Source organism: Lytechinus variegatus, chromosome 2, assembly GCF_018143015.1.
Source record: "Lytechinus variegatus isolate NC3 chromosome 2, Lvar_3.0, whole genome shotgun sequence".
NCBI classification, from domain to species: Eukaryota; Metazoa; Echinodermata; class Echinoidea; order Temnopleuroida; family Toxopneustidae; genus Lytechinus; species Lytechinus variegatus.
The window spans coordinates 77,386,873-77,412,749 of record NC_054741.1 but is presented as its reverse complement, the minus strand read 5'-3'; the positions used below and the strand labels follow the sequence as shown (position 1 = coordinate 77,412,749).

The 25,877-nt window shown below is 34.8% G+C and overlaps 1 protein-coding gene across 2 annotated transcripts in view; it reads right to left on the bottom strand.

Annotated features, from left to right (window-relative positions):
* Positions 1-318: 318 nt before the first annotated feature.
* Positions 319-25,877, bottom strand: part of LOC121409124 (serine/threonine-protein kinase NLK-like) — a 61,617-nt gene continuing 36,058 nt past the window's right edge. Inside the window, exons 3-12 of one of the 2 annotated variants that reach the window (XM_041600949.1) lie at positions 24,349-24,404; positions 17,793-17,899; positions 16,141-16,226; positions 8,853-9,062; positions 7,965-8,066; positions 7,496-7,582; positions 6,949-7,147; positions 6,174-6,267; positions 3,368-3,423; positions 539-633 (exon numbers count right to left, since the gene is read on the bottom strand). In XM_041600949.1, coding sequence (XP_041456883.1) covers positions 623-633; positions 3,368-3,423; positions 6,174-6,267; positions 6,949-7,147; positions 7,496-7,582; positions 7,965-8,066; positions 8,853-9,062; positions 16,141-16,226; positions 17,793-17,899; positions 24,349-24,404 — 1,008 coding nt within the window. In that variant the 3' untranslated portion in view covers positions 539-622. Of the gene's footprint in view, positions 634-3,367; positions 3,424-6,173; positions 6,268-6,948; positions 7,148-7,495; positions 7,583-7,964; positions 8,067-8,852; positions 9,063-16,140; positions 16,227-17,792; positions 17,900-24,348; positions 24,405-25,877 lie in introns of both variants that reach the window. The other variant, XM_041600950.1, reaches the window with a different exon arrangement.

Genomic DNA, 25,877 nt, shown 5'->3' with positions numbered 1-25,877 from the left:
TTTGTGGCAGCCAGGGGTACAGAATGCAGCAACGCAGGAACATAAATTAAAAACTTAAAATCACCTTAAATGAATACAGCTGGTCTTGCCAATTTGCAGAAACCTGTGGCACACACAGATTTGTTAAAAGGAACGCGGGATTGTCACCGATGCCTCTCAGTTCATTTGACAGATATACACATGTTGCAGCATCTTTTGCTCGATTGAAATAATATAGCACATCTGTTGAATGGAGCATATCACACACCTTAAAAATATAACTCTGCTCCTTCATCACAGGTCAACAGTTAGTAGAGGTCAAAGGTCAAGTCACAAGCAGTTGAGAGGGCGGGGCAAACAGTCAGTATTGCTCAACTCAGTCAAGAACTAGGGTCTAGGAGGAGGAGACAGGGAGACGAGCGCTCATACATAGTCGAGGCACTAGCTATAAATATTTCTTGGCAATTCTTACAAAGCTCTCCCTCCTTCAACACACAGTAAGGCTTGGAATATAGTTTCTGGACAAGACTTGTTATTCGTTGGTTGCCGTGGTTGGCTGGTGGGTGGGGGCGGGGCATGGTCCCCTCCCCGCCTTCTCATCAGTCCCACGGTTGGGGTGATGGTGGCAGCTCTGATGCACTGGCTACGGACGAACTGTAGAGAGCAGATTAAAGAAAAGGGGAAACAAAAAGAAACACATGTTAATCCCAATGTCCTAAATGTAAAAGAGATTTTAAAAAATGGATGAATGCTGTGTAAACATGCATGAATTACATGTATAACACTTTAAAATTGTGTTCTTGTGCACATAACAAAGCCCATGGCATTTACATTTCTATCAAGGTAACATGTCCTTGACTACCATGGTATCAATGGTATCAACAGCCAATCAACATCAAGGATTCACCCGAAGTTACCATAAAATTAAAATTGTGCAATATCCTGTAAATAATCAAAATCAAACAGACCTAACACGCAGGCTTGCTATAACTATTGAGTCTATGTTTAAGAATTTGTTATTTGCTTTGGAATATTAAACTGCTGGAGAATCAGCCTGCATATGTGCAGGCTAGTGTCAAAGGGCAAATGCTTGTGGCATAATTAGTCAATATCCTTAAGGTTTAAGAATGTTGACCATTGAAAAGAATGTTGACCATTAAAAAAAAGCTGGCAGGTCAGGGAACTGAATCCACTGGTAATATTCTCCTACCCATTCTCCCAGATCATTGAACATACTAGCAGGGTCACATCACAGCTTGGTCACAGGTATGTTTATATTTAGTGACTTGCCCCTCCTAGATATCTACAAGATGTATATGCTGTTCATGCCGCAGGTTGTATTCACCAAGGCACTCTTAGGTTTGCAACAGCTTGCAAGTATGAAAGAATGATTCTGATTGGTTCCTGGTCAATGTTACACATAGTATGTGCATGCAACAATGACCTTGATTGGCTATTGCGATTAGCAAACCTTAGAGCTTGTATGACAGCTAGTCAAGGCCAGTGCTCTTCACTCTGTGAATTTGAAAACATTGAAGTCTTCAAATCGTCTCTCAAAACTCACTTATTTCAGAAGATGTGTAATAATTAGCTTAATTGGATGAGCATGCACCTATGAATGTTTTAAACAGAAATATAGTGCATTACAAATACTGTGGATCATCATCATCATCACTTCCAAGATGTCTTGAGGCCAGTCTCGACCACATCCCTGTTGGTATCTGAAGGGTTGTGTCATTTCAACAATAAACCACATACAAACAAAATTTGTATTTCTCTTGATGGGTCTGTCTGCCTGCTGCAGTTAGACATGTATAATATTTCAATTGATCTTAATCTGTGTGAAACACCCCCATTAGAACTCTATGTTATACTTGATGATGCATTCAGTCTGTGTGATAATTATACTTATACTGACTGTCCTCAAGAGGAATCATATTGAACAGAGCCAAAGAGGGCAATATATTTCTGTTGAGAGTCAGGTTTTCAATGTTGTCTAAAAATTTATTATATATTTCTGTTGAGAGTCAGGTTTTCAATGTTGTCTAAAAATTTAAATTAGTTGATATCATTCTCTACACTTTTACCTAATGTATATTATGTGTAATCTACCTTTGAAAAATACTGTGTAACTATCTGCAATATTATTACTGGAGAGAATCAAGAAGAAAAAGAGTGATAAATGGTTTGAAATATGAGGAGAGATATGAGTGATTTTTTTTATCTGCACAGTGAAATGGCTGAAAATGTTGTATTCATGCATGTTCTACCATATCATTTGTATACTGGAAAAAATAAATTCATCAAATTGGCAACATTTTAATATTTCTGTGATCGCTACCAACTAGTATTTGAATTTGATGTGTCATAAATGAATGAACACTGATGAAATATGCTGCTCCACATGGGATAATAGTGATTTTGCAGTTTATATTGTGTTGCCAATTGAAGCATTTTCAGAATTACTCCAAAAAGTAAGATGTCTGCTGCAATGCAAACTACCTCTTGGAACATTCTGTTGACTTTGCAAGTGATAGTCTTATGAACAGTGAATCAATTTCAAGGAAAACCTTTTTTCCCGGGAGTACAAACAAAAACAAAAAAGAGGAAATACAAATGATGTACATGTGATTTTTTTCTCCTTTTAGAAGATGCAGAAGGGTGGCTGCATGTATCCTTACTAGTTGTCAATGAAATTTTCCCTAAAAAAATAAAGTTGGGTTTTAGTAATATTTTGCATCCTTTAAGCTAAACCTATCTTTTTTTTTCTTGAATTGTAGTTATTAATTTTTGATATAGTGATGCTTAAGTGCTTAACCTACAAGCACAAATTCAAGCATAATTATATTTCATCTTCTTCATAATTTTCAATTGATTTAAATACTAAATAAAGTGAAGTAATGAAGACATCAATTTCATCACTGTGACTTTTCATATTATATGCTAGGTCAAGGGTTTACACATCTTGTGAATCTCTTTATTTCCAAATTGATGAAGACTGGGAAGTCATGTACGGTGTAATTTCTACACATAAAAATGAAATGAAATTAGTTTAAGCTCGGTGTTTTCCTCGGCCTATAATTCACAAAATGATTTATATTTGTCAACAAGCTTTCCTGGCAAATGTTAAATTTGAGCAGTATTCAGAGGAAGTATCTGTTCCATGCTACACCAAATCTATGGAAAAAATACAATGCCTGTGTCACCAATCATACAAAAAGCATATTCATAGTGAAATGAGAAAGATTACTAGTGACTTATCATGCATGAAACAGAAATATAGTAAAACTGGAAATTAAACCAAAGAAAGCACCAAGTAAAGAAATTTAACAAAATGATAAACAATGAAGACAAAAAAGATTGTTTGATAATTTGGATAGGAACGAACCTGGAATGAGTAAATTGGCAGCGTCTGTTGGTACATCAAAAACCTTTTTCCCAGTCCTACATGAAATCAGCCGCAGGGATCAGGGGGAGGATAGAAATGGTGTAATGGAGCCAACACCATTTTAAAAGAAGAGTTATTCATTAGTCTTTTGGTTAAAAGGAGGGTGATGATGAAAATGATCGTGAGGAGGAATATATTAATATAATTTATTTTATTCACTTGTGAATGGTAGGGTGATATTATTGGGCAGTTTGATTTCATAGACCAAATAAATCAGTTTATTGTCCAGTGTAGCAGCTGACAATTGATTCTGCTTATCCATGGTACAGAGAGTAAGTAAAATTTAGATGAATATAAACAGAAAATGTACCAAACAAACCCAATGTTAGCCAAAATAGAAGGTATAAAGAGCATTCATCTGATAACACCAGCCCAGATGTTAAGTCATTAAAATTCATTTAGGAATTCTATTTTTCACAGATTTCCAGGTTTCTGTTAGGGTATCTAAAACTGCCAACTTTGTAACATTTGGGGGACAATGCTCCTTCCCATAGCATATTTTAAAGAAATTTTAAAAAAGAGAAAGAACACAAACATAATAAAATACGCTAATAAATCATAGAACTTCACATTTCTAAGAAAAAACAAAACTTCAATAAAATAATGCCAAACTTCTGTCTACAAGATAATCTGTATAAGGATCACAATTTCATGCATCTTGACCAAGAGAGATGAAATAAATAAAAGGAACATTAGAGATGTGAGGAAAGGTATATCAGAAACTTTTGTTTATGTATTTAAAGTTATTTCATGCAGAAGAAAGCAAATTAAAGAGAATCAGAATCCCTAAGCTTGTAGGGATTCCATTTAAAATATGGACTTGCTTCCAAAATTAGAAACAGGCTTTGTGCAGCACTTTAATCTACTCCTTTTAATAGTGGTGAATAAGGATAATATGATAAATTTGCATAGCACATCCACTATATAGATATATACTCAGGTTATGTATGGCACCTCATTGAATTTCTACAAATTATTTCCCATACAAGGGTGTGGTTTGACATTTGGTCTCTCAGCACCTTTGTAAAATCATCACTCTGGATTCTCATTAATAAGAGGGTACAAGAATATTATGCAGGTACCTGGGGCTATTGATTATTAAAGATGATCGTGATAGAGAATAATAATGTTGATAATGTTACAAAATTGTTACTGATGATATTGATGTTGATATAGCAAAATTATGACATTATTTTTGATGGAGTGAGCAGTTGGATAGGCCTACTATGATAGGCTGGATATAGCAAGCATGGTGACCTATAGACAGCAATTCAGTTCTATCAATTTATAATAAACTAGTCCCCTATTGCCAAAATATATAGATTAAATTGCTGATTTCCAAATAATCAAATTTTTTGTGCTGCAATATGCCATTAAACATATCCATCAGTAAATGACTCAGAACAATAAATAGTTGTTCAATTCTATAAGTGTGAATGACGTTAATGGATGTTAGTAATTTTATCAAACCTTTACACATGTATGTTAAAATGTAAGTGGAAGAAACGAGTGTTACTCTCATTAGCTTCCCCAACACCATCACAAACTTGAGGAAAAGATGGATAGTAACATTGAGCAGTTACTTAAACAAGAGAACATCAAGAGCTACGGTGCTTGATTCATTTGTAACTTCCTTCTTGAAACAATGAATGAAGCATTGAATAAAGAGTTCATAAAATAGCAACCAATGTTTCACTTTTTCATTACTACAAGAAAAAGATAAATTTTTGAAATATTGTACAAAAATATTTGAATTATTTCTGTTGGTAAGCTCTTGCAAGCTTTTATAAAATTTTGATTAGTTTTGCTTTTTTTGTACAGTATTTCAATTTTCAACCAACAGCATCAAAATTTTGGTCTTCAGAACATGTAGATTGCATTTCATAAAATCATAATACCATTCGTTACTACACTCTATGTTAGATGCAAATGTTTATAATATATCATCCACAGTAAATCTGTAATATTGAACTGTGATTTAATTTCAAGCACTGTAGCTCATACAGAAGGTTAGCAGGGGAGAGAGAAGCGGACTGGCATGCAGGACTAAGCAATACCACCAAACAGTACCATCAGAACTTCAACCATCACCAATGGTTGGTTTACCATCACAGGTTCCCCTGTAAAGATGCGCCATCAGAAATTCAACCTTTTCGGTTCATTTCAATAGGTCCACTGAAGATATAAGTCTTGAGGCAGAGCAAACAGAAAACTCTGAGCAGACGCAAGATTGGAGGGCCAAACAATCATACAGGAAGAGCTTGTCCCTCTACTCCTCTGTCTGGCTCCTGATGCATATGTTCTTGCTGCACTCTCTTTAAGTACAGCAATAAGAAAGGCACTGCTATCAATGATGAACAACCAAAGGTGGTCAACAGGAAAAGAACCATCACACTGAACTACCAATATAATGATTGTGCACCATCAATGGTACAACATCAATTGTTCAACAACGGTTGGCAGATCACTGCTAAGTTGCACCTATTAATGTGCACCATACATTCATTGATAGTGCACCAACAATAGTTTAAGTTGCTCGCTCTGATGGTACCGTTGGTGTAAGTCTGTATCAATAAAGCATGACATATGGCATGCAAGGGTTGCAACAGAATTAACACCGCTTTGGCTTATCATCTCTCTAGCCTACAGCATAAAGTACTCCCAACAAGGAGTCTTTCAACTCTCAGAGACATGAATCAGACCGTTCTGATCTGCCTTATGGTCCTTCATTTTCTCATGTTCTCACCTTGCAAAACTTTTGAAGGCGGCTGATTGTGGGTTGATGCATAGAGGTACAGTATTACCCTGATGTCTGTCCGTGATGAATTTGTGTAACGCTTCTGTGATGGGAAAGAATATGCAAGGTTGAAATACAAGAAATGCCAGAATTGTAGACCCTCCCCCTCATCCCAGAGTTTCATTTCATTTCGTTTATTTCCATTCCAACATTTACAATTCGTTTCGTACATTTTGATATACAAATTAATGCAGGAAAACATAATAGCAAATTTCTATGTACTATAATTATAATCAAAATATAATCATGTTGAAAATGGAGGAGACTGCTAAAGAAGCAGAGCTTGTAGAGTGCATTGTCCTAATAAAAATATTCTTGTAGATATATAAAAGCAAGACAACTTGAGCATAAAACCAGTTAAATGAAAAATTGGAAAAATGAAAATAGAATTAGAAAGAGAAAAATGTGAAAGAGAATTAACGGTCTCCAGAATCAGTATCATCAATGAAATAAAAAATCTAGCATTAATATCAGGGACACATATACGGGCAAATAATTATACATCTACGCAATTTCAAGTAAAATCTACCTGTGTATATCTACTATTTGATCAGGCAAAATGTCAACTTCTGTAAGTTTGAGATATAAAACTTTGTACAAATTTCTGAGAGCACTAAATGTATACCAGTTCTTACAAGCTAAATTATTCTATAACAAATGTACACAAATATCATTTCATATAAAAAAAAACATAATTCCCAAACTCGTTCCCATCATGTCTCACCTTTGACCTGTGAAACTGTATGGAGATCGTCCTCGTATAAGCAGTCAAACCTCTGTGGTGCAGCGGGTTCAAACTCGCCGGTGTACTGCCGGCCTGCCGACGTATTGTGGCAGCAATTGCACATGCATGTGTGATAACGTAACCTTCCCTCATCCAGGTAAGGGTGGGCAAGGGCGTCAATACATGAAATTCTCTTGTCCTATTAAATAAAAAGAAGAGATAAATTCAATTAAAGGATGTTTTAAACAGACAATTTATATATTTCTAACTTAACCTGTCAAATTAATAATAAAAAGGACAAATTCACATGAAGGCAATATCTGTATAATCGTATAAGATTGGTTGTCCTTCTCATCAAGGGGCAACGAAAGCAGGGGCTAGCTTCAGCCCCCCCCCCCACTTTTTTCCAAAACCATGTACAAAAACGTAAAGATGACCATATGATTGTGATTTTTTGCGTGGTCACCCCCCCCTCCCCTCACTTTGGGCTCAGCCCCCCACTTTGTAAAACGTCCCACGGCACCTGTCATCTCAAAAAGTAACTTACCGGGTTGAAGACAAGCATTCTACTGAGTAAATGGACAGCTTCATGTGTGGCGTGGCTGGAGAGACCATATAAAGCTGAGAGGCAAGGCTATTAAATAAAGAGATTCATGAGAGCAAAATGTCAAGAGATATTCAGGTAGGTTTCAAGGAATCTTACATAAGCAATTAATTCTAAAGATCATGTCGCTGAATGACTATTGTGTCCGAGTTCTGTAAGAACACAAGCACCCTTTGGCAAGATATATTCATCCCCATTTACCGCTCTCCACCCAGAGATTTAAATAGATAAACCTAGTATCATGCAAATACATTGAATGAGAGTTTACTAAGCATGGGGAAACATTGTACAGCTGACATATCGGTAGAGACAGTATCTTTAAATTAACAAACTGATGAATTAGACAGTAGGGCCCACGGGACCTACATGCATGAAACTGAGTAGAAACATTAAACATGTATTATATTCATACCGGTTTATGTGGCATGCGTAGAAGGTGCGCCCGTGCTCCATCACAAGCGTACTTCATATCCTCCATAGATGGGGTTCCTAGAAGATCTGTGATTAAATTGAGCTGTAATGAAAAGGTAAATCAGATAATAAGTGAAGGTTGTTTATATAAATTACAGTCAAAGTCATAATTCAGCTCAATCAGAAAAAGGAAAGTATTTTCCCTTGGAGCCAATGAATGCATCTCTTTTTACTGCTTTCTACAAAGAAATTTGTTCGCATGCAGTCAATAAGTGAAGGTTTAAGTAGGTTGCAATAGTTGTCAGCAAAAGTCACTGATGAATCACTTCATGGAATGCAAATTCAACTTTAAAAATTATCTAACATGGAAAATTCATATGCAAATTCAAAACATGACTTAAAACTTATGACATCAAACAATCGATTGTGTGTAGATTGGATGACAATGCTTGTCTTGGTCAAGGGGACTTTCATTAATTAATGAAATCAATATGCCAATTTGGCTCCACAGATTTCTCCTTGGTGCCAAAAGAGCATAAAGGCATACATCAAAACATAGTTAATACCATCCTGGCACCAAAAACAGAACAATTATTGGTCACCTAGGGAAGATTCTCAACAATAGTAACTTTTATGCAACTGATCCCTGACTTGGTCAGTATTAAAATATCATGCACATAAACATGCACATGTATCATAGTATAGATTGAATTGAATCATGAATATCAACCCATTTCTCATGTGACAAATGGCAACCCACTTTCTTATATTCTCAAAATACAACACTCATTTTAAATTTTGGAAGCAACCCTCTCTCCTTACTATTAAGAGGTCCTTAGGATCAACTACCCTTATGAAAATTCTTCCTTTTGTAAATGTTGTTACTCACTTGCGTGATTGGACTTTGGGCTTGGAAGAGGATCCGTCGGCCGAGAAGCTCTGCAAAGATGCAGCCCACTGACCACATGTCCACGGCGGAGGTGTAGTGCTTGCTCCCTACTAGGATCTCGGGGGCTCGGTAGTACTGGGTCACGACCTCCTGGGTCATGTGTTTGCTGGTGTCAGGCTCCTCCACTCGGGCCAGACCAAAGTCACACACCTGAAGCAGAGAGAAAAAAGAATAAGATAAAGTCTAGGGAGTACAGATCATGTTGTAACTGACTATTATGTTAAGAGTAAGAGTTTGGGAAGTCAAGTGTGCCATTACTTCTTGGGTCTTGTCCCTCTCTTCAAATTGCCATAGACCTTGATGCATCATGAAATATTGCATTCCAGTTTTAGAGATCCGATCTGATGTATTCTTCACTTGAACTGAATTAAAGGGGAAAGATTTTATTTCAGTTGAACTTTGGGAAGGATCAAAACCTATCCTATAAGTTATCTATATCTATAATAATAATATTTACTAATCATTGAGTTACTACCAATATTCTGGTTCAACTAAAGTTGATATCCAATCGTGATTCTTTTCACACAGATCTAAGAACAAAAGCATTTCCTGTCGTTCTAATGCCAGGAACACCGATCAGTCCAGGGTTCAAGGAAAGCTAGCACACAGATGATCTAGATAGGACCGCCTAACAACTTACAGAAGAAGACAAGTAGAATTGCATTAGGCCAATATATAAGCAAGACAGGAAAGGATTAATGATCATGCAAAGGTCTTCAAGATTGATCAGTGCTTCCCTCAACAGTGTGACAATCATCAAATATGTAACACTTCTAGCCAATGTACAGGAAACCAAGGACAACCACAGAACCAGATAGACTAGGCTCAACAACATGTCATGACTCACACTGTGGTATAGGAACATTGGCAAACAAAAACAGTGTTCACATAAAGAAAATTTAATGTCACATGTTAGTAAAATAGCAATATATCTAATATAGTTGCAATCTATAGAGATTGGCGATTTGATGGGATAATTCATTTTGTGAAGAATGAAATACTAGTACAGAGCATTCCACACAGAGTAAAGTCTTCAAAGCACCATCACATAAAGGTATTTGATGCATGATCCCTTTAACGACTACCAAAACGGTGTTACATACATGTATGAGTAAAATTCATATTCCCCTTCAATGCTAAAGTAACTTTATGGGATTAAATCAGTATAACAATCATAGGTATACAAATGCCTATTATTATTATTTTCAATTCTGGAATTGTTTTATATTTTTTAATTTTTCTGCCAAATTAAATTTTTAAAAGCCATGTCGCAAAGTAGCTTGGTGAAGATTTTTTTTTTCTTTTTTTTTCGGGGGGGGGGGGGATTTCTAGATCTCTTCTCAAAAGTATTCAGGGGTATGATTATTAAGGGAACCAAAGCCTGTAAATTGGACAAATGTACATACCCGGTAATTAGAATTATTGTATTACAAGACTAGTGATTAACAATATATCTTCTTTTTCAAGAGTGATAATCTTTCTTCAGCAATTGATCAAAGTAATCATAAATATGCATGCATGTACAGTTGTAATGTAGACAAAGCAAACCCGCTTGTGTTCACGCCTACATGTATATGCACACAAAGGAATTACCCGTTTGAATGAGTGTACAACCCTATCACAAATCATCAATCACAGTGTGCTACCAGTGGCAGAGCCACAACCACAAAGCCATCAGGTCAAAATAGTCCTCGTTACCTATAGGTCAACCTGATATACACATGTTTTTGAAAACGCTCATAAACTTCATTCTGAACACACCCATGGACAATGAGTGTCAAGTGGAATAGTAAAACGACCATCACAACTGTTAACCAGTATTTATTGTATAGATGGCAAAAAAATATGTAAAAGGCATTGTAAATGCTTTATTATCGCTATTGTTTAGACCTATGAGAAAACATCCATATGCAATGGAGAACATGACAAATGCAGAAAGAATCAATATTTAAATGGCTTTTAAGGCAATTAAGTCAAAAGAGCAAAAGGTCTGTTTTCTACATGTATTGGGAACCTCTCCACGTTTCACAAACATGATTTACTTCTGCATCTGAACACATCCAATGTCATAGACAATGGGGAATGTGTGTGCCTATAGAATAAACAAGCCGGCTCAGCTGGTCATGGTTTGTATCATAGGGGTGTGAAGGAAGTCTGGTATAGGTTCATACTGAGTTATAAAAACATGTGTCATCCTATTTCGTCATATCTATGAGTTAACAAAATAGTAATAATTATTAGGTTATTCTGTATAAAAATAAGCACTGCATGCTGAGCAATAGGTCTATATTTTTTATAATTGACAAGGTCAATTCCAATTATTGTAGACCATTTTGAAGTTGTTCCTGCACAATGCAAATAGACAGGCACAGAATGACATAGGGACACATATCAAAGTGGTTAATGTTCAATGACTTGACAATACAATGATTAAACAGATAATAAATTATAACTTACTTTGCTGCTAAACCCCTCCCCCTCCATTCCCCCAAATAATCAGAAATTCAATTTGTTTGATCATTTGTTGTAGTAGGGCCAAATGTAAGTTTTACAACCATACTGCCTAAGCGACACTGAGTTAACTTAGAAAGTAATTCTGTTCTTTCACTACTCTTCCTGGATCCGTAACGGTAACGGATGAATCTTTTTCTAGAATTGACTTTCTGAAATTCAATAATTCTAGTGAGATTCATTTCTGATCCATAACCATCCATTTATCTGAGTAAAAATACACTTGTGAATAACTTATGATCTATTAAGAATATAGTCAACAACTCAACATTGTATCACAGATTGTCAACGGCAACACCAACAATGGAATGTATGGCAAGACTAGGTTTGTGATTTCATTATATTTTGAAGTTCTATACTTATATATATTTATTAATTTCGTCTTGTTCTTTTTTCATAAATTTTCTCAAGCAACAACGGAAATCATAGTTTGAATCTAAATGAAATGTGCCAAATCATCACTTGAAAGTTATTGTTATACAAGTGACAAATCTTATTATTTGTATTTTTGTAATATCATTCAAACCAAGGTGAGCAAACATATATCTTCAATTCCCTATTAAACATACAGGCAATATTGTGCTAATGTGCTAATGTTAAGTGGCAAACTATGCATACCATCAGAAAATTACTCTTAAATTTTAAATTTCTAATCTAATATTCAAGTTTTATTGCGATGTTTAAACCTTGTCTTTTCTTGTCTTGGAATGAGTCAGCATAAATTATGAAGACTTGCTGTACTCTGCCAACTTTGTTGAAAATATGGGAGTCGTTTGCTTGTTTCCTTTTTACTCCCCCCCCCCCAAATCAAATTGACACAAAGGTTAAATTTGTGAAATTACAGCCTGTGCCAGCGATACTGGGCAAAAATTAATCGTGATAGAGCCCCGATTTTCATACAGATTCTCCATGTTTGCTATCCATATATCTGCAATCATGATCATGTTAAACGATATATAGAAACCCTGCTGAGTATCTTGGCAGCAAACATGCTGGTCTGAATGTATCTACATGTGATATACAATGTATTTCACTCCATTGCTGGCATTCCAGAATGATGATGGATCCATGCGGTGATCGAACGTCGGCACGCTTCGTCCTGGGTGCTCCCGGGAGTCCCTTTCTACATTCGCCTGTCTGCCCTCATTCATGTACAAAACACTATCACTACAGGCCTAGATGGAAATGCTGGTTTGTGCCCTCTTTCAGACTAATGAAATTCAATAAAATTGTATCTATAGCCATAGACTACTAGTAGGTCAGTGGTATAGCTAACTAAAGCATCTCTAATGTGGTAATTTATAGTGAAAAGGCCTGCTACATCGTATTTATTTGGACCAGTAACTGTTTTTTTTTAGGGGGGTCAAATTATTAAATACTTTACCATGCAAAATGCTCTCAATGACAAGTTTGAGGGTGATTTTATTTTTCTTAAAATCTGTCTTTGTTCTACCCCAATGAAACTCACATGTGGACATCATTTCTCACATGATGTAAGTATGAAAGGGGAATATATATTATATGAATGATGTGTATCTATCCTCAAAACAAGTCTGAAATAATCTTTCATTAAAGGGATGGTCTAGGCTGGAGATATTTATATCTCAATAAAAATAGTAAAATTCACAGAGAAAAATGCTGAAACTGACAGTTTAATCAAAAGGAGAAAAGTATTCTAACATTTTACCATAAAAAATCATCACACATAGAGGGCAGTACAGCAGCAGCAGCAGACATTTCTTACTATACAGTTTGTCCACAATGTAGGTACATGTATATCAAATTCTACTTGATGATTTTGGCACTTTTATTCTCCAAGCTAATCACAGATGTGCCTTCACAGGACCATAGACCGGCTAATGGGACTAACATGGATCCTGGCTTTAAATGCACAATGCCCCCCCTTGCCCCATCTCTGCACCCCACCCCCTCCCCCTTCATCTCTCTCTTCTACATGCACTTAATACTGTACTAGGGACCTTTTTGGTACCAACAAGGACCCCAAGCCGCAAATTAACTCCTTGGTTAGACAGCCAAGCATGCGATGAGCAGACAGCGACCATTCAAGTAGAGCATTCAATGTAAGCCATATGAAATACCACCTCTTCAAACATGCACACCATAAAGTATAATGATCCATGTAGCGGTGATAATGTACGCCAACATTGTGATGTATCAGAGCCGCTATGTGTATATTTTCAAACAGAATTAACAGATATGTGGAAGGTATAAATAATCCCCTCGCTTAGGCCTCAATTCTACAGACAATACAATTTTTACAAAATTCACAAAATTAATATCCTATAAATTCTTCCACATTTTATATCTAAAAAAGAAAAGAGAAGAGAATATTCGGAATCCTGACAGATGAATGCACATGAGAATATTCATATATTTCCAATAATCTGACACTGTACAGGTAGAGGAGATACACTTTAGTCATAAAGCAGATCTTTGTATAATAATCCCTCTAAAATATTCATCACAAGGTTTTCCAAAAAAATGGCATCAAAGTACTATATATATATTTATTTTGTCAATATAATAGCAAGGTTTTTCTTATGTTACAAAACAGATGCTTTAAAATTTTCCCTCTCTTCTTTGGGTTACAAAAGCAACCTTTTTTTTTGGTTTTCATATCAAATGGATTCAATGTCTTCATTGATTTATTTTTGTTTTAATTATTTGTTCCCGTAATTGACAAAACAGAGTGAAATCAAAGTAGATTCATTTTCCAACTTATGTGATGAGTCGATGATGAGATATAATCTCAGAAGATTTTGGAAGCCCGAAGTGAAAACTCATTACAATTAATTCCCCTCTAGATTCCTAAGATTCTTGCTCTGATTAGCAAAGCTGACTTGGGATGAGTCAATTTCATGAAATGAACATCAATGACAAGTACAAAATGAACATGAAATTCATCCTCTGTGAATCCCTTTCCATAGTCTACATTCAGACTAATATATTTTTTGCATAATGATCTTCAAATGTATAAGAACAAAAAATCTGTGTAGCGAATACATAACATTTTCCCATTCTAAATTGAAAATATGCCATCCATGGACATAGCATGAAGAGTAATAGTTTTCATTCCTCTCAAACATTTATGTATGAAACTGAAACAAAGTTTTTCAAATAGTTTAGAACGAGGCTATAGGTGCACCGGTTATACTGGAAAGCATTCCAAGGGAATGAGACAAAGTAAATGACCAGTAATGCATCATGACAACTTCTGTCTACAAGTTATCAATGGATGGACATGCTTGGGAATAAGTGGGATGACTATTAAAGGAACACTCAAAATGATAGTGGAGAATGTGATATTCCAGTGAAAGGTTCGCATAAGAAATAAATTATTCAGCATGGATCAAACTAGAATGTGATAAGGCTATCAGTGCTACACATTTTTTTTTAATCCAAATTTCATACTATCTTTGGTTGATAAATTTGATAATGGACTATCATAATGAGCTCTAACTAGCCAAAAGTTGAAGCAGGCAACAATCCTTTTTAATTTCTTCTTGCAAAAATTTGAAGGTTTTTTTTTATTTGAGGAAAGTCCATCCCAACATAAAATTTATTTGAATACACAGAGAAAATCTAACAAGCATTACCCTGAAAATTTCATCAAAGTTATGACATTTTCAAGTTTTGTTTGATTTCACAAAACAGTTATATGCACATCCTGGTTTGTTTGCAAATGAGGGAACTCATGATGTCACCCCGCTCACCATTTCCTTTGTATTTTATTATATGAAATATTCTTATTTTCTCCTCATTGTCATATGAAACAAAATTTTATTCCTCCCAGAACAATTGGAAGTACCATTATTTTAGCATTTTATGGTTCAGACAAGTTGGCCCTCATGGTAAAATTTGTATAAAATTAAATATTGTATAAGTCAAACAATAAAAAAAAAAAAAAAGAAATAGTGAGTGAAGGACATCATTGAATCTCTAATTTGTATATCACTGAGTTGTGCATATAACTATTTTGTGAAAAATAAGCGAAACTTTTCGAATGGCATAACTTTTTTATCTTACATGGTCCCATTTTGATGAAATTTGTAAGCATTAGGTTTGTTGGATTTTTCTCTATCTGGGGTGGACTTAACCTTTAAAGAAAGATCCACCTTTCCAAACAGTGACCCCTATCTTTCTAGTTTGAATCTGAATCTCCCATTTCCAAGATAAAGATTTAGATTTTTAATGTCTATATATCTGTTGTGGGATGGTCTATATGGAGGTGCACATCTTAGTTGCATTTTGTTTGTTTGTTTCTTTCAATTTTGTTTTGAATTCATTAAGACTACTTTTTATTTTCCCTGGTAATTTAGTTGATAGACAGAAAACTGAGTGCTTAGAAACACCTGTAATAAGCACCCTACAAATGTTATAATTATTTATTATCATAGATAATATTGTATACTTGTATGTATGTAGATTTCTGCTTCGTTCAACTAATAGGTCACAACTGAATATTGCCATTGAACTCTCACATCACTGTGTTGGTGCAAGAATGCCCTTACCACCAAAAAAAATCATGCATCGCATGCACTCTATTAGTGTGCAGATGTGCATTGCAGAAGAGCATTTTTGCACCAATGTGGTGTTTGAAATGTTTTGCTAAGGGTGTTCTTGCACCAACACAACAAAATGTCCATTGCTTACACCTAGAGGCTGACCCATTCATGAAATGGGTTTACATTCTTACCTTAAGTACACAGTTACTGTTGACGAGAAGATTGCCCGGTTTGATATCCCTATGTAAGATGCCTGCAGAATGCAAGTACTTGAGACCTGCATTATAAGAAAGGATCACCATTAATTTATGTCACAGAAATGTTAATCATCAAACAGTTTTAAAAGAAAATAAAGAGAACACATCTAAAGAATAAATTTATGTTAAAGACCTAGAATACCCTATTAATTATCATTTACCTGTCAACCCTGATAATAATTTGATCACATTTTTGTTTACTAGGATAAGACATAAGAATAAAGGAATACTTTAAAATACATCAGGATACTATAGATAATGAGAACACCCTTTGGCCATAAGAAGCCCCTTGAAAAATATTAGAATTCACGATAGCATCCAAAGATGATACATGAATATGCCTGGGACGGCCTAATTATTCTCTGGGTCTAAAAACATTACATGATTATTCTAAGCACAGCCAGTGACTTAATAGAGATCAGCATGTACACAGGAACTGGTTGATTCATTGCTAATACCTCCAATTTGAAGAGACATTTGGAGATTCAAAATTTGTCACAGATTTGTGGAGTCTGTTTTCTGCCAAATTATATTTGAGTGAGTATGAATTGATTTTCTCATCTTGATGATATTTTGATCTAATAATAGGGAAACTATAGAGGAATATTTACTTTTATCACCAATTAATATGAAGATGGATGCATAAGTATAGTCTATTTAGTCTAAACTGGATTTAAATTTCTTCCAAAGATAAAGTTCCAGTCTTGAAAACTGATAGAAAATATAGCCATAGCAAAAGTTTCTTAGGGTGTGTTCTTCTCTTCATATGGTTACAGCAAAAAGAAAAATGGATATGATATATCGACTATATATTGGTGATTAGCTAACAGCCCGTTTCAAAATTGTTGCTTTTAATGGGCAATGTCTACACCTATGACATGTGTTCATTGCCTAGTCATGATCTTCCATAAAGGATATTGCTATTTTTAACATTCCAGTTATCATATTTGGAACACACTGAATCCAACAGTATATTTTTGGATATGACCTCTGCTGTGAAATGGATAAAAATCAGGAATCGTTACTGGAGTCAACGTAATAGGGGATTATGGCATGGGCGTGCACATGCGGACCTGTTCACACAGATGAATCAAATGCCATACAAATTAATTGAATATACGAAGGGGTCATTCACACAGGTGATTCTGATAATGAATACATGTTCAACAGCAATTTGAAGCCTTGTTCAGATACAGTGTGACAAAACCCAGAGAAAATACTTTAATCGTGTTCAGACATGGGGAGCCAAACCCCCCGTTTATGCTTATTTACACAATTAAGGCTATCTGCTTATCCAACAAAAAGTGTAACAAGTGTAAGTTGTGAAAGAGAACTTACAACACCACAATAATTTCATTTTGATGTCAAAACAAACATGGCACATTCAAACAACTATGGATAAATCAATTGGCCCTAATATTTGTGCATATTTTCAATATCACAATTATTGTTTTAACACCTTGCAACAAAAGATTATCTTACCTTCAGAACATTTTTATAGCTCATATCCTGGCATCTTTATACATGTATGCAAAATTATGTGGACTGTTTTTATCTTAATTCATTTAATAAATCCTAAACATTACCTCTGAGAATTTGGTAGAGGAAGACCTTGACATGATCTGAGCTAAGTGGCTGAGGAGATACGATGATCTTGTGTAGGTCGCTTTGCAGAAGCTCTGTTACAACATATCTGATCATAAATATGGTCAAGAAAAGTATCATATATCAATAGATTTATGCCTTAACTTCAAAATACCCAGGTTTTTTTATATCAATGCCAGCATAATAAAGTAGTCTGATAAACTGAAATAAGTTTTGTCCTGCAAACCCCTTAAAAGGTGATTTTTTTTTTAATAAAGACATTGTAAACTTTGTATCTATGCTTTTTTGTCCAGACAGGTGGAGATACAAGCACCAGTAAAGTTTATAAGAATACTAAACCATGTCATAAATACTGCAAACTGTTAAAAATTACAAAAAGAAAATAGTAAATTTAACATTTAAAACAAATCTTGAACAATACATGTTATTCAAAGTTCCCATGAACATCCTTCTTTTCCATTTATGGTTGACCATAAACACCACAGTTGCTTCCATATAGAGCTATATATAATACAAACTTAACTGAATGATGATTCCTAGATATAGAATTCAAACATAGTGTGTAGATCCTGGTAATTTATATACACAAGAAATCTTTGGGCTACCGAAGCTAAAGGAATATACTGTAAGTAGATTAGTAGAAACAGGGTAAGATAAAAGGATAAGCACTTATTGACATTCCCACATCCTGTTGTGTAAAACACTACATATTTTTCAATAACTTGGCTAGAAATTGCATTTTATATGGGGCCAATGATTTTGATCAGTTGCATGATGTTACCACTAATGTTAAACTTAAAAAATTGATGACAATAGACCCTTATTTTTACAGAGAAATATTACTAAAATGATGATAAAAATATGGAATAAAAACAATTAGGTGTAAAATATAAGAAATTGTTTCATACTGCTTCACAGATTGTAACATCAGTTCAGGAACAAAATTCAAAATTTCCTTTCCCTTTTCCTTTATGAGGGGATGTCCCTATTATTTGGCAGAGAAGTACCATTTCCCTTTCAATCAATAAGGATGAAAAGGTGGGGGAGCCTTAAAATGGTCTTATCTTATGAACAACCAAATAAGCTACTGACAACATAATTTGGATTTTATTTTTGGAAGGGGCACAATTTCATAACAAGCTCTGGGCACATTTGTATGTAGATGCGCCACTTATCTGGAACTGATTTGTCGTCGCTATGATTCTCTTGCCTGAAATATTTTTATACATTTCAATATTTTAACTTGTTTTAAACCTTGTTTCTTAACTCTAAAAAAATTGCTCAGGTATAAAAAGATACCAAAAAAAATCAAAATAAAACCTAACTAATAACAAACCAAATTAATGAAGTATACATAATAAAAATATGATTTGATGATGGAGAAGAAAAAAAAAGTCACAAAATACAGAGATCGTAAAATGATATAACTATCACTTCAATCTAGCTGATGAATGCATTCAACATGACCATGAACCTGCCATCTACTTCCGGATGTAAATCCAAATGGACTGTTCTTAATCCACACAGAGGATATCATTTACACCGATAGCATGCTGAATGGGAGGAAGATAAATATCTTTCAATCTTCCCTTTCTGGGCTCAGTGTGTTGGAAGTTCCATGCATCTTTCATAATGAATATTACAAACAGGAAGTTATGAAAGATGATGATACTTTTATATAATGACTGATATTTCATCATCTTAACCCATTAGAGACTGGCTGTTTATGCTACAATACACATTCTGCATATATATTTAGACTCAGCCTCCTCTGGATTAAGATTGAAGTCCTGTATTTATTCTCTGATCCATAATTAGACAGTACTAGGGAGACACTCTCTACGACACATGAATTCCTTTGAAAATCTATCAAATTCACAATGGAGAGCTGAGAGGCTATTGTCGAAAGTTGGTGGACTGAGACAGGAGATTTGCACCGGACGAACAATTGCAAAACTACAAATATGTCGTTATCCTGAGTCAAGAGATTCCGATGCTGTCCCAGTCCGCCAACTTTTGACAGAAGCCTCTCAGCTCTCCATTGTGATTTGAATTGCATTTTCAAAGTAATTAGTGTGTTGTAGAGAGAGTCTCCACAGTGAATGAAAAAGTCTGGACTGCTTGTTTGGTAAAGCAATATGATACTAAATAAGGTCTAATATGATTGCTAAAAATTTTTGAATTAGTATTTTCCACCAGATTTTTGCTCCATCATTGGGCCTTAAAAATTGTTATGTGGCACTCATAAGCCTCAAATTGGGAAGTGCGGTCGGTTGGGTGATTTTTTTTCTTTTTTACGTATATTCCTTAATTACCTTCATTTATAATTTGCACACATCCTTATTACATTGAAAAAAAAACATATAAAAGAATAATATAAAAAAGAAGGACCTGGCTCAAAGGCTGAAAAGAAATATTTATGAAATTTAACATCAGAGAATATTTCCCAGGTAAGGGATGAAAAAAAAAGACAGAATAGATTAATATTTGTAGTGAGTCATCCAATCAATGACCCCAGATAACAAAACTTTTCTCAATAAATATTTCTGGATTGATTCTGTGGCTATGATTCATGTTATTCTGCTCATGTATTAAAAAGGGAGAAATATATTCTCACTTATTTTGCCTGCAGGGCAACTGATGTTGTATGATGACATATAAGATTGCCCTTCCATCTACCATCACAGTGGCACGGAAACCTGGTCGCCCCACAAAGTCTGAATAAATGCAATGTGCCATATAACTCATACACAGACAAAATAATATTTCAAGTTTATCTCGTTTGTGAGACATTAACTTTGTGAAACACAATAGATGGTAAAGAAAGCACCAAAGTTGAAAATTTAAGGGGTGATATGAACACAAAGTTGGTTGGAAAAAAGATACTCACAAAAAATAAAAATAACCAATTTGGTTTGATTCAAATCTTCTAGTTAATTATGCTTGGTTGAAAGAAATCAACTTATAATTGTTCCAAATTTGAGAGTCACTTATTGTTTTTAAACAGAGAAATCTACATATTGCCTGACAAGAATGAGACAGGCATAGCAGCATCATGGTGTAACAAGGTAAACTCCCTTTGGTATATACAGTGCGTATCAAAAAAAGTTTACACTTTGAAAAAGCCCTGGGAATTAAAAAATATACAACATGTGGGTAATTTTTTCACATATAATCTTGGGTTTGGGTCTCATCTATCCAATGAAAGTAAAAGTTTTGTCAGAATGTTACACTTGAGTGAGCACTGTCCATTTTTGTAAAGCTCGCAGAAATCAGTTTGCGCAGAAATGCTCGTTTTCACGCTGTGTTAAGTGGAAGCAGTGAAATCAAACTTACCCTGCGAAACATTTCTCATACATTTCCCTTGCACTTTTAGTCAGTTGAAATAAGATGGATACATTCAAGCATTTTGTAACGATTTTGCCACCCAAATTGAAATTTCAACACTTAGTAAGCACAACCTTTACCCTTTTGTGCCAGCTGGATCTGAGGACATCACTGAATATGAACAAAAGTTTATATCAGACATCTCCAGCATTATTTCACTAAATTTTTACCATTGAAAGTGGGTTTACATTTCATTTTTCATTTAATACTTGTTTCTCCACACTTTTCCCAAGCTTGGCAGCGATTAACAAAATGAAGATCAAGCTTAAGCCATTCCATGTAAATTACAGCTCGGTGTAAAGCAAATATCATCACGAAGGCCTCGGTATGTGGGGGAGAGGGGTGGGGTGAAATGCTCTCTTTAAAGCGTTTTGGGCAAGGAAATAAGTCAAAAAGGTAAAAGATATCTTCAAATCAATTCTAATAGCTGAATTGTACATGTTCTTCATGATTAAGGTCTACTTTTATTCGCATAACTATTTCAAAGTTCTGCGCAAATCATTTTTCACTAACTTTTCAAAAGTAAGTGGTGCTCACTCAAGCGGAAATATTTTTCGACATTTATATCGTCATTTGATTAAATGGATCTGTACCAAAGTTAAAATGTGGGAAAATCTTCAGGATATTACAAATGTTTAATTTTATAGGATTTTTTCAAAGTGTAAACTTTTTTTTGATACGCACTGTATATCTGAAAACATACAATGTATGATATCTTTTGCATAAATATAGTATCTTTCTGGTAAGTTTGTATTAATAGGCTAATCAATCAGATGTCACAACGTTTCAATCATTATCTATAAATTTTGAAAGATAGAAAATTACTCTGATTATGTCAATAATTCACATGGGGAGACAATTATTTGTTTGTTTTTATTTCCCCCAAATTGCCCAAGCACAAAGTATTTTTCACCAGATCATCTCAACCATAAATTTGTTACAAAAAACTCATGCCACTCAATGAAAGATTGCTATACTTTTGTTGACACCTGAATGCTCATTAGGCATTTACAGTCAGTGTTGTTTAACAGCATGTTTCCATGGTAATGGCTTCATTATAAAACTTTTATGGTTCTGCAGCTTCTACTTTACTGTAGAAAGATTCTGTTAGGTGTTGTCCCCAAGCATAGGTCTTTTGTCTCACAATTTTATACAATATCACTGATTTAAATATGGGATTGAATACAAAGTTACTGGTTTGCTTTTCAAATCTCTCCCTGCCTTCTTAAAAGTCAAGTCCCTGAAAGTTGCATTAAATCCATAGAAAGCATGATTAAAAATACATACCTCTGAAAATCTCATTGAAATCAGATGAACAGAAAGAAATTTACAGCATTTTGAAGTTTCATTTCTTATCACATCATTGGTGGTATGCAAATGATGGAGCTGATGTCACACATTGCATAATTATTTTGTATTTCATTACATAACAAATGAAATATTCAAAAAGAGCCACTTTTCTACTGCATATTTTGCAGAGCTGGATTACAGTTAGACAAGAAAGGCAGTCAAGAAGTCCAGGGCCCGTTGTACAAAGAGTTACGATTTATCCGATCAATCGCAACTATGGAAAGCCAGCAAAGTCAACATATGAAATGCATGTTTGTTCAAAAAAATTCTAGATATGAATCCATATCCATAAATTCATTGATTTCTTGACAATTTAGAGTGTTCCCCTTTGATTACAAAGGACATTTTCCAAATTTCCTGTAGAAAAAATTATGACACTGATGGATTTCCATAGAGTTATGATTGATCGGATCAATCGTAACTCTTTGTACAACGGGGCCCAGATTTCACAGAGCAATTGTTGCAGGAGCAAACATAAGAAAACCAAGCAATAGGAAACCCTTGAAACACTTTGGGCTAGATTCATGAAATGTGCAACCCCCCAAAAGTCAAACAAACCCATGACATTTGAATTAACCCACTTTTTATCACATGCCCATAAATCCTACTCATTTCAATAAACAGTTAGTGGCAAGGTTCGTTCACATAAATTATACTTCATGCAATGACTAATAAAAAGAGCCTCTACTGATTTCAAGAAGAGAATCAGAAATATTATTGTAATTATTCTTTGTTCTCCAATTAACAGATCGCTAGGACGGTTCTGAATGATAGGAAAGAGAGGGAAGGTGATCTGACCAGAGGTAAAAACATGGTCAAAGCTCGACTGCAGATCCCCCAAGACTCCTCTCACGTTACCCAGAAGAGGAAAATTCAATTTCCCTTGCTCACCCTAAAACACGACATCCCAAGATTAAATTGCGTCAACGCTTGCTCCACGAACCCCAGAGATGTGCGCAGGATGGAGCGCTTGAATTATGGGTAATTATTTGCGTATGTAATGATCACCGGAGGCAAGTAAAGCATGACATAAAGAGGTGAAATTAAGTCATTTTGACAGACATATCTTCTCCTTGAGTATGATGGGTGCATAATGTAGAATGGTAATGATTAATGGGTTCCATTAATGACATGTGAAATGTACTTTCTCTGAATACGGTCTCATCAGATTCTTCATTTTTGTCAACATTAGAACTTTTTGAAACTAACACTGTCTAGACAAAAATCATACTTGTTTATAAATAAACATCAACACTTACTGACTAGTAACAAATACATAATGCCCAGGATGGACATGTGTTGATAATCATTTCTTTCTATCTCTGCTAAAAATCCTATATCAATTACTTTCCAAATTTTAAGAATATCAAAGTTTATACTAATATAGTTAAGCTGGTTCATCTGACCTACACAAAGAAATTGAGCCAATACCCACATGATATTTGCTGGAGATGTTTTCTTTTTAATGACCTTTTCAGAATAAATGATGCCTGCAGAGACAAAATCACATCTTCATACTCCATACATCTAAAAGTTTGGTACATGTAAGTATGTACAAAGGCAATTTCATTCTAAGCTTTAATCTTGTTATTCTAATATTCTTATTTTTCCCTAAATGATCCTCATAAAAAGAAAAAAAAATTATGGCTTCATGCAATTCAATAACATAATAAACAGCCAACGGTACAAAACAAGCCCAATTAAAAAAAGAAAAAGAAAAGACAAAAAAATATACACCCATGAATTTAATTTTCATTAAAAAAAATCACTTTGTTCTCTTGTCATTTTTTAAAAGGATACATCTCTTCAAAGAAGTCTACATGTGGGGGCTGAAGGATATCCAGAGCTCGAAGAACCTGAAATGAGATATAGAAATGTGGGGAAACAAAATTACTATATAACGCTTCTAAACCGATCAAGATATATGGCCTATACTCTATAAGTTGTTTTAATTAAAAGAATGAACTCTAACCTGAAAGGTAAAACAATCAAGCACAAAATTATATTGAATTTTAATTCTTCTTTAACGACACAAAAAACTTTGAACAATTTAAAAACAATCAAATAATCAGAACTTGCTTTTAACTGTTTAAATCACCTTTTTGAGGGGAGGGGCTGACCCTTTCTGAAATACAGCTGAGCAAATGTGAATGGATTTTTATCCTTTTCAAATATTTCCATGTTTTGAATAAAAATCACTTCATGATTCATATAAACGTTCGGACATGACACCCAATTTATGGCCTATTATGAGGTCAAGGTAACCATGAATACATAGATTTATGAGTCAAACATTTGGTGTGCCTGTGTGTTACATGCTGCCCTTGACATTACAAATTGTTGTCTGGCATTTGACTTGCTTCACAGAACGAAGAATGTTTAGTATCTTTGCAATTTAAAGGTATTGCTTTACTTTAGCATCAGGGAATAGAGTTAAACAGTGTAAATGTATCTTCCAAGGGAATTGGTATTAATAATAAATTCAAGTTATATAGTATAGGCACTGAGATGAATATCTACATGTATGTATATTAAATGTACAAAAATACAATAAACTTTGAAGAGCTCTGAGCATCATACTGAGTATATGGAAGTACAAGATCAATAAAAAAAATTATGCAACTGGTTGAAAAACAAATATATTTTGGTGAAAAAAGAGGATTATCATTTACTGGAGGACATTGCATGGATCGTTAGTTATAAATGTAAAACAATGAGAAAGACTTCACTCCACAAACTGATATTCCCATGCAACTTGCGCAGATATCAATCATTATAAAGCACTTTACACCAGGCAAATCAACAATTCGATCGAATGGCATTGAAAATGACACCATGCTCGTCGACAGTACGAACAGCATTGATTCTAAGTTTGCACCGACATCGTAGCAGATCATTCAGTTACTCCAACGGGAGGGATGCCGATAACGCTGCAGAACGTGGGTAGAAAATTGAGGGAGCAAAAAGAGGGTTGATTTATTGATGAGATGTCACGGCTGATGCGATTGCAATACTTCACCCAGAGCATATAATACCCACCCCCCCCCCTTCTCTGCTTCATATACAAGCACACAAAGATTAAGCAGACCTGTATCTCCAAATTGCTGTGAAACGGCTTTATTTTCCTGAGATATAGGAGGGAGAAAGAAGAGGAATGAAAAGGGAATACAAGAGGGGTGCTAGAAAAGCAAAGGGAGAGAAATTATTGGAAATGAAAAAGAGGGTAAGGAGGGGGGGGGGGTGGAGTGGACTGTGGAGGGAGATATGGGTACTATGACATTGTTGGGGGCATGAAATGAAGGACTTTATTGAAAAGGCTTTCCATACCA